Source organism: Protopterus annectens, chromosome 2.part1, assembly GCF_019279795.1.
Source record: "Protopterus annectens isolate FY-2018-M chromosome 2.part1, PAN1.0, whole genome shotgun sequence".
Classification (NCBI taxonomy): domain Eukaryota; kingdom Metazoa; phylum Chordata; order Ceratodontiformes; family Protopteridae; genus Protopterus; species Protopterus annectens.
In genome coordinates this window covers 669,412,682-669,427,741 of record NC_056729.1, presented here as the reverse complement: position 1 = coordinate 669,427,741, position 15,060 = coordinate 669,412,682, and the positions used below count along the sequence as shown (strand labels likewise).

At 41.2% G+C, this 15,060-nt stretch overlaps 1 protein-coding gene across 1 annotated transcript in view; it reads left to right on the top strand.

Moving 5' to 3' along the window:
* PCM1 (pericentriolar material 1) overlaps window positions 1-15,060 on the top strand; it is a gene marked incomplete at its 5' end in the record, with an annotated part of 3,258,627 nt that overhangs the window by 2,687,375 nt on the left and 556,192 nt on the right. The window contains one exon of the mRNA XM_044063494.1: window positions 5,096-5,293. Within this exon, the coding sequence (XP_043919429.1) occupies window positions 5,096-5,293 (198 nt within the window). The remainder of the gene's footprint in view (window positions 1-5,095; window positions 5,294-15,060) is intronic.

Below are 15,060 nucleotides of genomic sequence, written 5' to 3'. Positions count from 1 at the left end.
GAAAGCAATATAATGAACTGTATTCCTAAATGACATAATTATAAATTTATTCAAATCATTTGTGATTTGAGCTTTAAATATGGTACAATGGATATAAAATCATTGAGTCCTGGGAATCAATTAGATTCTAAGAGAATCTGCCAATATGTTTCTTTGTGGGATAGTCTAACTTCCCAAGGTCCACCCCTAACATCTTTGGAAACAGAATCCAAAATAAAAAACAAAAATACTGCTCCGTTACATGTATTGGTATGCTTATAAAGTGCATTGTTTGTGTTACCTTTCTGTATGTCATAGTAATGTTCATACACCCGCTTACGAAGTGGTCTTTCTGTCTTTCCGACATAAAATGATTGACAAGACTGGCACACTGCCAGGTAAACAACTCCAAATGAGTGACAATTATAAAATCTAACTGAAGAAATTTTTCTATTTCTGCCTTCCAGATAGACATTTTCTTTGTTTAGAATATATTTGCATTGGGAACACCGCCCACACTTGTAGGTCCCCTTTTTTTGATCTCTCAAATGGAAATTTTGTGTATCCTGCTCCAAAATTCTTTTAATATTAAAACCTTTTCGGTAAACAGTTTTAACTGTCTTGTCCTTAAGACCACTTAGGTCCGTTAAATCCTGAAAGGATTTAAACTCCTTTTCAATAATATTAATAAGATTGCCAACATTGGCACTATATTCTGTAATGAAAAGCAGGCAATCACTTTCAAATACCGGAGTGGTTGTACCCTGATTAATCCCTACTTCTAAATGCCCTTGCCCCAAAATAGGCTTAAACCTAGTAGATCTTCCTTTAATAACTTCGTCCTTAACTGAATTAATAATGGACGTGGGATAACCCCTTTCAAGAAACATAGAAGAGAGTTTGTCACACTCAATGTCAAACTGTGTGTCCTGTGATGTCATACGTGACACCCTAACAAACTGCCCTTTGATAATTCCTCTCTTTTGAAATCCTGGATGAGAACTGTGAAAGTGTAAATAACTATTTGAAAATGTGGGCTTCCTGTATACTTTAGAAGTGAACCCAGATGAACTTTTACTGATAGTAACATCCAGATAGTTAACTGTTTTTTCAGAGATCTGGTGTGTAAACTTTAAAAATGTGGTGGTAGTGTTAATGTAAGAAAGGAATAAATCAATGGTGTCAATAGGGCCAATCCAGAAGATGCAAATATCATCCAGAAACCTTGAGTAGTGAATCCAGTTACTTGCAAAATCACTATTGTGAAGAATTTTTTCTCCCAAACTGCCATAATGATGTCAGCATAGGTTGGAGCACAATTTGCTCCCATGGATACCCCACTGGTCTGTTGGAGATATTCACCACCATAAAACACAAAGTTGTTTTTTAATACTAACTCCAAAAGACCAGTAATCATGATGACGTCATTGTGGGAAATTCCTGGGCATTCCCAAAGGGCCTCCTCAATCCATTCTAACCCTGTTTCCGTAGGAATTACGGAAAACAGGTCTACCACGTCTATGGTCAAAAAGATTAGGTTTGGTCTGTATAGATCTTGAGTAACCTTGCGTAGGAATTCCCAGGAGTCCTTTAGCAAATGGGATTCCTCCCCCCAAATCTGTTTGTTTCCAATCTAGAAATTTGGAGATGGAATGGGTCTTAGAACCCTGTGCCGCCACTATGGGTCGTAAGGGTGGATCCTCAACACATTTGTGTACTTTGGGTACCCCAAATATGGTGGGCACCTTGGGGGAAGGAGTTTCTAAGAAAGAATAAATATCAAATTCAATGACCTCCTGGTCAAGTAAGTCCTTGATTGCCAGGTCAATCTTTTGGTATGAAAGGAATATCTCATTAATAGAAGTCGAGGAATATTTGTTGGTGTCATACAGAATGTCATTCATTTTACTTTCGTACAAAATCTGACTCATAAAAACAGTACCCCCACCCTTGTCAGGTTGCATAACCCTCAAGGAATAGTTGTGTGCTAAGTCATGTAATAGATTACTTTCTTCATAACTTAAATTGTTTTCAAAATTAACCTGGGATAATTCCTGACAAATTTGTTTTTCTATTCTAGTTTCTAGATTACTTAGCTGAGGGTGTAAGGGTGGATAAAAGGTACTAGACTTCTTGAGTAGTAAACTGGGAGCCACTGGGGTACTACCAAACAGGTGTTCAAGGTTCAGTTTACGAATGAACATTTTTAGATCTAAAATAGTATTTACTAAATGGCTACCTCTTGTCGGAACAAACTTAAATCCCTTGGTAAACAAGTCAAAACAAATGTTGGTAACCGGGACATCACTATAGTTATAAATATGATAACCATTCTTACTAAAACACTGGTACATGCCAATGTTACAAATGGAAATGCCACTAGTTATTGCCATTCCTGGTTCCTGTTCCTTTTCCACCCCCTGAACCCGATTTTCCCTCCCCTGCGCAAAAATCGGATATACTGGGTATGGAGGCCCCCCTTGTTGATTCCGAATGCGCTCTGATCTCCTGGGTAAAAAATCTTCATTGGGTTGAGCCTGCACATCCATAGGGTCAATACCTTCTTCCTCAACAAGTATAGGGGAAGTAGGTTGATCTCTAAAGACAGGCTCTCCCCTGGACTGTAGGTTATTTAAATGTGTTCCTCTACCTTGAGGTGGGTTAGGGTATTGTCTACCTTCCCTGTACTCTCTGAGGTCTCTATTAAGTTTATTGTACTTCCTTTTAATTACAATATCACAATGCTTGTCAATATGTTTACGAACCTCCTGATATTTTAGATTGTAGGATTCAACTGCAAACAATAAGTCACTAGTAATATGCTCGTTACACTTAAAAATCTGCTCAGATAAAACCTGAATTTCACTTTCATTCCTTTTAATAATGGCCCGCACAATGTCAAGGCCACATCTATCAAAAGCTTTGATTAAGTCATTGTAAAAATCACTACCACATACAACATGGTTTGGATACTTATGTACCCTTAAACCCTTCGGTACAATGCATTTGTTGACACACTCAGTTAAATACATATTGTCAAGTACAAGATTCTTGTACCTGTAAAGTGTGTCCTCCAAAAAACGTAAGTTGTCGTCAAAAGAAAAACTTTCTGTAGAATTACTCCGTATGTGCCCCGAAATAGAAAAGGCCGGTTTTGAATTGACCCATTCAAGGAAAGGTAATGGGTCCAACGGAGCACCAGTAGGTAACGCGGGCTGATGGATGGATGTATAGAGGATCCCCCACTGTCCTCACGAAAAACAGAAGGAGTGTTTAAAAATTCAGCTCCTCCCGTAGCATTAGAAACTTCAGTCACTTGCCTCTGGACTGTACCATGAATACCGGAAGATGCGGGGGGGAACCACACTAGGTGTAACCAGTCTCGCTGTTACAGCTTTAAGTACCTCTTTCTGTTCAGAAATTATGGTTTTTAAACCTAGTCCGATAGGAGTTAATAGTTGAACCAGCTGTGTAAGTTGACCCGTGAGCTGGGATAAATCCCCGGTGCCAGATGGTACACCGGTCGCACTGCCTTCCGAGGTGGACCTGCCCGAACCAGCTTCCATAACGCCAATAAATCAAAAGAAACACTCTAAACTGACCACAAAACCAAGATCGAGGTCCAGTATGCAGAAACACCAACTGGCATAAAGTGTAGAACAGCTCACAATAAGGTGAAAAACTCCAAAAGTAGAATAATTTATTTTAAACGCCACAAGCCAAAATACACGTTTTTCGTCAATGATATGACTTCATCAGAAACATTCAAGTGTAGTGTTACACAGCCTTAAATACTGATACAATTAGTGAATAATTGACAAGGAATTAATATAATTAATATAATTACCCACATTTAAAGCACCAAATAAAAATTATTTAAAAACACTACATATAGTTTAAAATGCATGAATAACTAGACGATGTATGCTAAATAGCAGACATTCTAATACAAGTTAAAAAAATTTTTACTGACCACAAAAATCAATAACATTTGTTCTGTATATATGTTTTTAATACAAAAGCAATTTGTTTAAGATGTAAAAAATATTTGTATATGTTTTTACTTTTGTGAAAGCAATATAATGAACTGTATTCCTAAATGACATAATTATAAATTTATTCAAATCATTTGTGATTTGAGCTTTAAATATGGTACAATGGATATAAAATCATTGAGTCCTGGGAATTGATTAGATTCTACGAGAATCTGCCAATATGTTTCTTTGTGGGATAGTCTAACTTCCCAAGGTCCACCCCTAACATCTTTGGAAACAGAATCCAAAATAAAAAAACAAAAATACTGCTCCGTTACATGTAGTGGTATGCCTATAAAGTGCATTGTTTGTGTTAACTTTCTGTATGTCATAGTAATGTGAAAAAGGAGAGATTCTTAAAGTGAAATGGTGGTCTCTGCTCAGGCCTTAACATTTTTGCTCTTTCATCTCTACTCAGCCTGTAAGTTCAGATGCACCAGACTATTGTATGCTGTTTTTTAAAAAGTAAATACACATGCACATTCCCTAATGCATAAAACAAGCTGTCTGTTCATGAAAGTCATTCATTCCTGTGGCAAATTTTGGTTCAGAAAACAAAAGTCTAACATTCGGCAGTATGGAATATGTGAGGGAGCTGTACTTCTTGATGTCATTGCCTGCCTAGGATGAGATTAACTTTTGTGCTTTACACTTAAGAAGCCACAACTTTTGCAGTTTTTGGTTAGAAGACAGCATCAATTTGGTTATGTCGTAGTGTTAATGATTTTAGTTATATTGGCTTTTCCTTGAAAATCTGCTTTTTGATTAGGCATACTTCACTGTTTTACACCTGTTTAGTGTTGTAATAGTCTCCAGTATTAAAGGAACTGAAACCATGTATCAAGACTAATGAACAGCAGTCTTTTATTATTTTCACACTGGTAACATTTACTTTTACTTGGTGTTACAAGAACAATTACTGTTTTTAGGTTAACTTGTTTCCTGAAGTACGGCTTCTGTTTGTGCTGTGCAACTGTTGATCAGGTAGCGTTTGCACATGGTTTTTGGTTGTGAAAGTGTGATATAGATATAAATCTTACAGGCATATGCAGATAATTAACTCCTGAGTTTTCTCTTCCCAGGATTCTTTAGCAAAGTTTGCTGGTAGGAAGCTGAAGGACTGTGGTGAAGACCTACTTGTAGAGATTTCTGAGGTGCTGTTTAATGAACTGGCTTTCTTCAGACTCATGCAGGACTTGGACAACAGTAGCCTTGGCACAAAACCAAAATTTGAACGAAAGAATGATACTGCTGATCTGAAAGAGTCTGACAACAGGGAGGTACGTAAGCTTTCTTTGTTCAGTTCATAGCAGTTCTTTAGTACTGCATTTTTTCAAGTGTTCTCACCCGCAGTCCCTTAACCATGATGACTTCTCAATGGAAACTTGTCCTGTTGGTGTCCCAAGTCAAATAGGATTATGAAATGTCTGTGTTTACTTGATGCCATTTGATCTGATGTCAATCTTCATTGATATTTGATTGTTAGGTTCCGTTCCGATCCTCTGAACCGACTCAGCTTGTTATATCAAGCTAGTGCCAGCCAGAAACTCTCAAGCCAAGGCTTACCCATACTGCCTCTCTTCCGTTCAATTCAGATCTCATTTTCTCATTTGCCACATAGAAAGTCGGACGCTCCAGCCATGCTCTCAGCTAAGTGCTAAACTTTTTCTTTATATATATTCCTGTATATTTTTTTTACTTATTAAATTGTTGCTTGTTCTCCTTTGCAGTTATTGCTAGTGGTGTGTGTTGGTGTGAGTGTTTGCATAACCTTTTCTTTTACCTTTTCTAGGTAGTTTTCACTTACCATCATTAGTATAGGCCCTTCCCTTCCCTCCATCTCTGGTAATTCTTCGATACGATCGCTGGTATCTTTATTTTCTTTCTTTCCTTCTATTACTCTCTTGAGGATATTTTTATAGGTACCATTGTTGGTATATTCATTAAAAAAGAAAAAAAACTCTATTCTGTACTCCCTGTTTTTTTGTGTTAGTGTTTGTGTGTGTGTGTCTGTGCACGTGCCCTCTTGCTGTTTTTTGAAAGATGGCAGCAAAACAAAAGGGAACCACAGGTTTTAAGCAATGTGAAAACTGTGGCAGAAAGATGCCCAACTCCTAACATAGAGCCAATTCCCCAGAGACCAGACAAAATTCTTTCAGTGGTGGAGGACCAACCCCACTGGTCGAAGGGTCTAGCAGTAGATGGGCCATGGTGGTGGCAGCTGCCACAAAAAAGGAACTCACAAAGGAGAGTCCAGCTGTTCATTCTCCAAACCGAGAGTCCCAAATGATGGACAGATTTGGGAAGCAGGTTTTCGCTTCATCGACCTGTGCCATATGGTCCTTGAATTTTTTTTGGCACACTTCACGCAACTCCAAAGGGATCTGATAACTGAGCTTTCAGAGACCTTAGCAGGAGCAGTATCTGATGAGGTCTGTAATAAGGTTGCCTCCCAGCTTGCTATCTCCAATTCATCCTTGCGGCTTATTGCACGTACAGCCGAAGGGACGTCCAGGGCAGTGGCTACAGGCATTGCCATCAGGCACCACGCCTGGATGCACGTATGTGACTTTGCGGACCCCTTCAAGTCTTCCTTTATCAACGCTGCTGTTAATGCTACTTTGCTATTTGGCGCAAAAGTCAGAGGCCCATTAGCCAGGTGCGAGAAAGAGTGAAAGACCCTTTCTGCTATGGGCATGCATTTTTCCACCCCTCAATGACCTTACTCCAGGAATCAGAGGAGTGGGAAGATCTGGTTCAGAATGTCCCAAGGGCCTTTTCAGGACACACGTGGCAAGTATTCTTCCTGGGGGAGGGGGGAACTCCTTGGGGAAGATGCCCCTCCCATGGCAGAGGGGGCCAGTGCAACCAGGATTCCAGGGATTCTTTTTTTTTTGGACAACCCTACCAGCACTCCTGAGCGGTGGCCCAATTGCTTACCTCTGGAAGCAGTCGGGGGAAGGTTCTCTCTGCACCATTCAGCCTGGCACACATTAACATCAAATTCCTGGGCAGACAAAATTACCAGAGGTTACCACATCCCAAACCACAAAGGTGAATCCCCAATGTTCCACCAAGTCAGAGTGATATACCAGCACTGGAAATTCAAAAGCTGCTTCAGAAAAGTCATCCAAACAGTCCCGCCAGACCAAAAAGGATCCAGATTTTACTCAAAACTCTTTTTAGTACCAAAAAGACGGGACTGGAGGCCAATCTTAGACCTCAGTGTTCTGAACAAATTTATACAACAGACAAAATTCCAGATGGTCATGGTTTAGTCTAGCCTTCCTTTTCTGGAGAAAGATGATTGGATGTGCTCCATATATCTTCAGGATGTGTATTACCACATCAAAATGGACAAACACTCCAGAAGATACCTCCACTTCCAGCTAGGAGCTGGTCATTACCAGTTCCAAGCACTGCCCTTTGGTCTCACCACAGCCCCCAGGGTGTTCATCAAATGCATGGCAGTGGTTGCAGCTCACTTAAGGATTCCGTGTGTTTCCATATTTAGACAAATGGCTCCTCAACCCCCCCCCCCCCACTAGGCATCTGCTGCTTTCCACCTTGGACTCCGTTCTAAGCCTTGCAGAGTTCTTAGGCATCTGAATAAACGAAGAAAAGTCAAAACTATCCCCCTACACGGGACGTAGAATTCATCTGAGCACAACTAAACACAAAATCCTGCATGGCTGCTCTTCCACTTCACAGACTGGTGAAGTTGAAGTTACAACTTCAAATGATACTCTCTCAAGACAAAGTTCCAACTCATCTAGCCTTACAGCTTCTTGGGTCCATAGCAGTAACAATCACCTTAGTTCTTCTGATGAGGTACCACATGAGGCTGCTTCATTGGCTCCTGGCAACAGTGTTCACTGTTAACTCATCTAGTGTGCCAGCAAGTCTGCATAACCATCCGATCCAAGCAGGATTTATCTTGGTGGATGAAGCCAGAAGACGAATTATGGAGCTGCCCCTTTTCCCCCCTCTCAGCCCAAGGCCGTAGTGACCACGGGTGCATCCCTGATAGGGTTGGGGGGGGGGCTTTTTTAGTGAAAGACAGTCCAAGGCACTTGGTCCCCTGAAGAGGCCAATTTGCATATCAGCATCCAAGAACAACTGAGGGCAGTGCTGTTAGCATTCCAAGCAGTCCAGTCTGCCCTCCCTTCAGGGGCAATTTGCTATTCAGTCAGACAATATGTCAGTGGTCTTGTACATCAACAACCGGGGAGGGGGGGGGCAAGATCCTACCCTCTGTGTTGGGAAGCCCTAAGAGTTTTGTAATGGGCAATCACCTCCAACCACTTTCTGATAACATATATTCCGGGGAACCCCCCACATGATTGTGGATAAACTGAGCAGATGCATTCTCCTGCCTCACAAGTGGTCTCTCAATCCCAGTGTAGTGATGAAGATCTTTCATTGATGGGGTCAGCCTTGCTGCGATCTGTTCGCCTCTCCCATAAACTACAAATGCAGCAGCTACTTTGCCCTAGTTTCCCCTTGGGGGTAGTCCCTAAAAGATGCTGCTCTTCATGATTGGCCTCCAGGACTACTTTATGCTTTGCCTCCCATCCCTCTAATTCCCCAATTTTTGAAGAAAGCCCAATGGTTGAGAAGCAAAGAGATTTTCATTGCGCCTTATTGGCCCTGTCAAGTCTGGTTTCCCTTTCTGTGGCCTCACTTAGTTCACCGTCCATGGATTCTGGATCCAACTCCAGACCTGTTATCTCATCTGCAGGGCCTGGTCCATCCCACCCTACAAAATCTCAAGCTGACAGCTTGGTTTCTCCACTTCCAGTAATTGCCAGGCAAAATAATTTATCTTCCCCAGTGCAAAAGCTACTTTTGGCTTCTCATAAACCATCCACCAGGCAACTTTATCTTAGTAAATGAAAGAGAATTGTGTTTTGGTCTGATTCAAAGGATACTGATCCTTTCTCAGCCTCGATCGATAAGGTCTTGGAATACTTAACCACCTTATTTCAATTGGGAGTCTTTATTTCTACCATTTAGAGTTCATTTAGCTGCCATTTCAAATTTCCATAATGTATTCAATGACCATTGCATGATGTCTCACCATCTTTGCAAAACTTTTCTTAAGGGTGCTTTACATTTGAAACCACCTTTCATAAAGAGCTCATTGTGCCTTGGAATTTAATGTTGGCCTTACAATGTTTAGTCCATCAGCCTTTTGAGCCAGCAGCCACCTGTGATGTCAAGTTTTTATCTTGGAAGACTCTGTTCCTGGTAGCCATCACTTTGGCCAGGAGAATCTCAGAATTGCAAGCTCTGTGTATAAAACATTCGTATGTCATTTTTCACAAAGAGAGCATATCACTCGGAACTAATTCATCCTTTCTATCTGAAGTAGTGTCAGATTCCAATATTAATCAGGCCATAGATTTACTAGTCTTCCCGAATTTCTCAAGCAAGGGAAAATATAATTTGCATTTGTTGGCCGTACATAGACAATTAAATTTTTTATTTGGATAGAACAAAATCATTTAGAAAATTGGACCTGTTTTTATCCTTTTCAGGTACTAGACTGGGCAAACCATTTTCAAAAGTCACTCTATCAAAATGGTTGAGAGATTGCATTATTTTATTTATGACCAAAATAAGTTAGATTTGCCAACAAAAGTTAGGGCCCGTTCTGCCAGATCTGTTTCCACTTCAGTAGCCTTTCATTCCAGAACTTCTATGGATGACATATGTGTAGCCGCAATTTGGGCTACCCCCATACCTTGATCACTCATTACAAATTGCTAACTGTCTCCAGGGGAAGAGCATCCTTTGGCTCTATGGTGCTCAGGAATATTGTTCCCTAGGGCCTCCCAGGGTCTAAAGTAGCTAGGGACTCTGTCCCAGCAGTCAAGTATGAATGAAGATTGACAGCATCAAATAAAGAAGTTATGTTCTTACCATAACGTTCCATCTGTGTTGTCAATCTTCATTCATTCTTGATAACCCACCCTCCTTCCCACTCCAAGGGACTCCTGGAGGTTCAGTACTAGTCCTGGGGTTCCAAAAAAATTGTTGCTCAGACCAACTTTCCATGATTTTCTACTTTATGGGCAAAACTCATTCTGAGGTGAAGGGAAGAGAGGCAGTATGGGTAGCCTTGGTGTGAGAGTTTCTGGCTGGTGCGAGTTTGATATAATGGCCGAGTCGGTTCCGAGGATCGGAACCAAACCCAACAGTCAAGAATGAATGACGATCGACAACACAGGTGGAACATTATGGTAAGAATATAACTTTTTAGAGCCTCACCATAACATTTTAGTTCTGAGTGGTACTTGCCTTTGCTGTCATGACAGGCAGCTCTTTCGCTTGGGTTCTTGCAGGGGATCACATCATTTGGATCAATAGAATGTGATAAGATGATGTGCCTCCCCACCCCCAACACCCAAGCTGTAGTTTGCTACATTCTCTAAAGGGGAGGTTTTCTAACAATGGAGTTATTTCCATCTCCCTATATTTCTCCCAAAAAATTAAGGTTCATTGGTAAGTACTAGCTATTTTAAGCCTTGTGCTCAAAATAACCCATCCCATGGTGATAATTATATATTACAGCTAATGGGAATATAACTAGGGTCATTCCATATATAGTTTGAGGGAGCCCATGCATGCCATTTGATTTGCTGATGTGCAGTAAATCCATCAGTAATGGGTCAGAGGGATGCCATGTATTCCAGACAAGGTCACCTCTTAGCATTTTGTATGATACTGAGTATAGTGACAGGGCTTTGAGTCAGTCCATGTGGAAGGCAAAAATTATCCCCATCAAAGGACAGCCATTGCAGGAAAAAAATCATAGCAGTCATTACCAGAGCAAGATGGTTGTCCAACCATTCCATTAGGAAAGTACCCCCCTTCCATGGATGCAAGTTACTTGTTAACACAGAAGACCCTTATCCAGCTAAATAACTTTTGTTGACTACCACCACAAAGCTCTCTAGAAGGCTGTAACAAAGGATTTGATTTTAAATGGTTTCTGCAATCCAGCTTTGTGTAGTTCTGAATTTTCTCTAACTGATGACGCTAGGAAGGATGACATGCATTGTGATAGTATGCAGGAATAGAAGGGTGCCTTGAGACCATGTGCTTCCTAGTTCTGATCTCCGCCCCCAGCCCTGTTTACATATTTTTGGTTTCTGTCTTAACATTCATCATAGGAAAGTTTGTGTTTAGTTCCTGAAGTGTAGAAACCTTCTGAGTGCTCCAGGGTTCATTAGACCCCTAACAAGGGTTTACAGTAGTACTCTTTAAACTGCTGGGAATTGGAGCACAGTGAGAGGTGTTGCCATATGTGCTAATGCTTCAGCCCAGCTACCTGTGGGAGTCACAAAGAAAATTCCAAAGCCCATATTAGTGAAAGGAGGATAGAGATTTTGGAGGGTGGATGTCACAGACCACCAGCTGTAGAATCCTTCAGGCAGTTTTGGGCCAGTGCTAGAGCAACAGTAGGTAAAATTTCTGGAGGCTAGGCATCTGTTAGTGTCTTCCTTCTAATTCAGTGGTCTCCAACCTTTTTGCACCAAGTACCGATTTCCTGTAAGACACTTTTCCATGGACCAGCCATCACGCATGCATAATAAAACATGTCAAATAAATATGATGCACTTTATTTATTCACCAGGGAGGTCTGACTGGACTAGATGTCCATTTTCAGAGGAGGCCTGGAGAGAAAAGCTCCAAAGTACATTTAGACATTTAGCAATAATTTCCAAAAAAGAAGTGTACATTCTGTTTAACAGCAGAACTTCGATCTAGTTAGTACATAACAATTGTAATTATTCTCACTTGTACTATTACTATTTTACAACGTGAACCCTAACAGTCTGCCTAACAGTGATCTTGTCGTTATATAAGGCAATTTATTCAATAGGTTTTAGATGAGCTCTTTTGTTTTCATAAAAGAACTTCAGATAAAAACCATTAAAAACAGAATTACTTAGTTTATAAATAGTTTATATTAATATAAACCAAATCTTCCAGTTTTTAATGGTTTTTATCTGATGAAGTTTTCTGTGAAAAATGAAAGAGCTTATTTTAAACCTATGAAATAAATTACATTAACGGTTACTTCTGGACAACCTACTATTTATTGTACTCATTTTAGCTAGGGTTAACTTGTCTTAACCTGTTGGGAGTTTTACACTTCATATCCTCATAAAATACTGATGACAACCTTATTCTAGCAACTTTCTAAGTATATGAGAGCAATATTTAAAATCTGTCCCTATTATTTGTGGCTTTGTCCAGATTTATTGTGCGAGAGGTTGAGAGGTATGGTCAAGAGGTACACAAACCTCTTAATCATTGCTGTTGCTACCAGGCATTGCTCTCACTCTTCATTCTCTCACACACACATGCACACGCACATGCACACAGTCTCTTCTGCACGCATTCACTCACACATGCAGACAGAAGCATATACGCATTCTCTTTTACTTTCATGCACGCATTCAGTCACACAAGATCACTTTCACTCCTCTCGATTTTTCACACACACAGTTTCTTCTGCTTTCATGCACAGCAAAAGCGCTGCTTAGCAAGTGTAAAATAATGGCTCAATCGAGTTCACTGTCTCTCATACACACAGTCTCTTCTGCTTTCACACACACACACACACACACACACACACACACACACACACACACACACACATTCTGCTTTCATTCACGCATTCACTCACATGCAGACAGACACACAAACACACTCATACATACACACACACATTTTTTCGTTTCACACTGTCCCTGAAAGTTTCACTTCTTTCTGTGTGTCACGGTACTAAGTGATCCACGGCCCGTTGGTTGGGGACCGCTGTTCTAACTCATCCCCCTACATTTCTTTTTCATCAGAACCATTCCTGAGACTAGTTGAGGAGTCTGTCTTGTACTTCTCTAATAGTGAAAGGAGCATGCAGAGTACAACCCCAACAGCCCCCTTAAGTAGTGCCTCAAGGAGTATCTGTACCAGCCGTACCACATTAGTTTGACCAAAGCTGATCTCTCCTAGCAGTTCATGAATGCAGTCTATTGAGTTCTCCAGTGAAAGGGCTTTATATTTGTATCAGGATCGAGAATTGTACTTCCATACCCCCTTCTCAGTTGAACAGAACTTGCCACGTTAGGGTTTGGGAGACTTTCACGTGACTTCTCCCAGTAGTTGGGGCCCAGATATTGGCCATATTTGTGTTGACTGTCTAGTGGAACTTGTCATCCTTGGTGCAGGAAGACAACTTTAGTAAGCATGATTTGCATGTGCAAACCTGTGAGAGTTTTCTATAACCAGGCACTTTCTTTGTGTTGTCATAAATTTTGGAACCCTCTCACCTGTTAGCATATCGCTCCCTATGCTGAGTGAACCCATGACACCCCTTGTGTGGAGCTAAGTTAGGTGGTGGTCTTCCCCCATCACCCTGTAAAAAAATATTATGAGGGTGAAGAGGTCCTGTAAAGAATATTATGAGGGTGAAGAGGTCCTGTAAAGAATATTATGAGGGTGAAGACGTCCTTTTCTAGAGACGGGCAAGGGTAGTGAGACCCATCTTCCCTATAGCTCCTGTCTAGATGATGTCCCTTTGGACAAATGCAGACTTATAAAGCCTGCTGTGCATTCATTTTACTGTTGTACTTCTCCACCACCAGTACTAATTAGCGTGTGAGCAAGAAGGATGAAAAAACTTTGTTCATCCTTCTGTGGAACTTATCCTGAAGAATGCCATTTTTGCAGCCCAGAAGCAACCATATTCATCTGTTGCAGTGCCAAAGAAGGAAGATGCCCTGTAATGAAGTGACGTGACATCCAACCTAAGCATCCTGGCCCCAATTCCCTTGACATCTGCTTGGTTCAGCATAGATTGTAGAGACCACAAGTTACCAAATTACCACTTGGAGAAAGTTCACAAGACATTTTTGTCTTCTGATGTTTTCCTCTGCTGCTGCAGTAAGGACCACTAACCATCTTTCACACCTGTCCCAGTACTGCTGCTCTTTGGTAAAACAGGCTCATGAAAAGCTGTCGGACCACCGTGGACTCTTAAGCTTGAGGTGTTTGCAGAAAAGACCCAAAACCATGACTACAGTGAGCTTGCACATAGCTTGCTTTAATCTCGACTGGGGTGAAACTGTAGTTGATGCAGTAGACTGTTACTTGTACCACATAGTGTGGCTCATCCTTTTTATCTTTCAGGATTTGCTTAGGCAGGCCAGTCTGTGTGCCCTTTTGTATAGGGTTAAATCCTGTTTGGGCAGGCTTTCCAAGGCCTAGTCAGAGGTGTAAAAGCAGAAATGGGTGTTGACTGCTTTAGCAGGGTGTCTGTAATCCCCCCCCCCACATATCCTTGCATTGAGAGTTTATCATGCTGTTTACTGTGCCAACACAGGCCTTGCAGGGGAAGATGTTGCTTGTGCCCCACCACCACCACTTGGAAAATTGATGTAGTCCTGTCAAGCAACTTCCTGGTCATGGTCTTGACTTGCATGGTTGCAAGGTTTTTGGGAGGTGTTCATTAACTAGGAGTCCTCATCAGCCCCCCAGAACACAGAACTGCCTTCATTGGGGCCAAGTTAGACTGACTGGTGCTGGCCATTCTTGTCCATGAGTGTTCAGGAAGTCATAATTTTTGCAGCCTCTGTGAGGATACAATTTGAGATTCATGCATTTTGTTCCTCTTTAGCTTGTGGCTCAAGTCTTCACAGTCAAATTTTCACATTATGGCAGTGGGTGTTGTGGAGGACAGAGGTGTGAGGTATCAGTGGCTACAAAGCCATCACAGGCTTTATTTTAGTGTCAGACAGTTGTCATTGGGTTCAAGAGTAATGGGCATTTCCCACCATTTTCAATGTGGGCCTTTTCTTCCTTTGAAAAAACTCCATTGCAGGTCCTAACAACAAATACTTCATTAGTGGTTTTGGGAGCGCACGTGAGCTTCATCTTTTCTTTGAGACAGTTATCCCTTCCTCAAAGGAGCAGAGTCTCTGCATAAACTAAAGCCATGGTCAGTGTTCTCCACTCTGGAAATGAGATTGAAAGT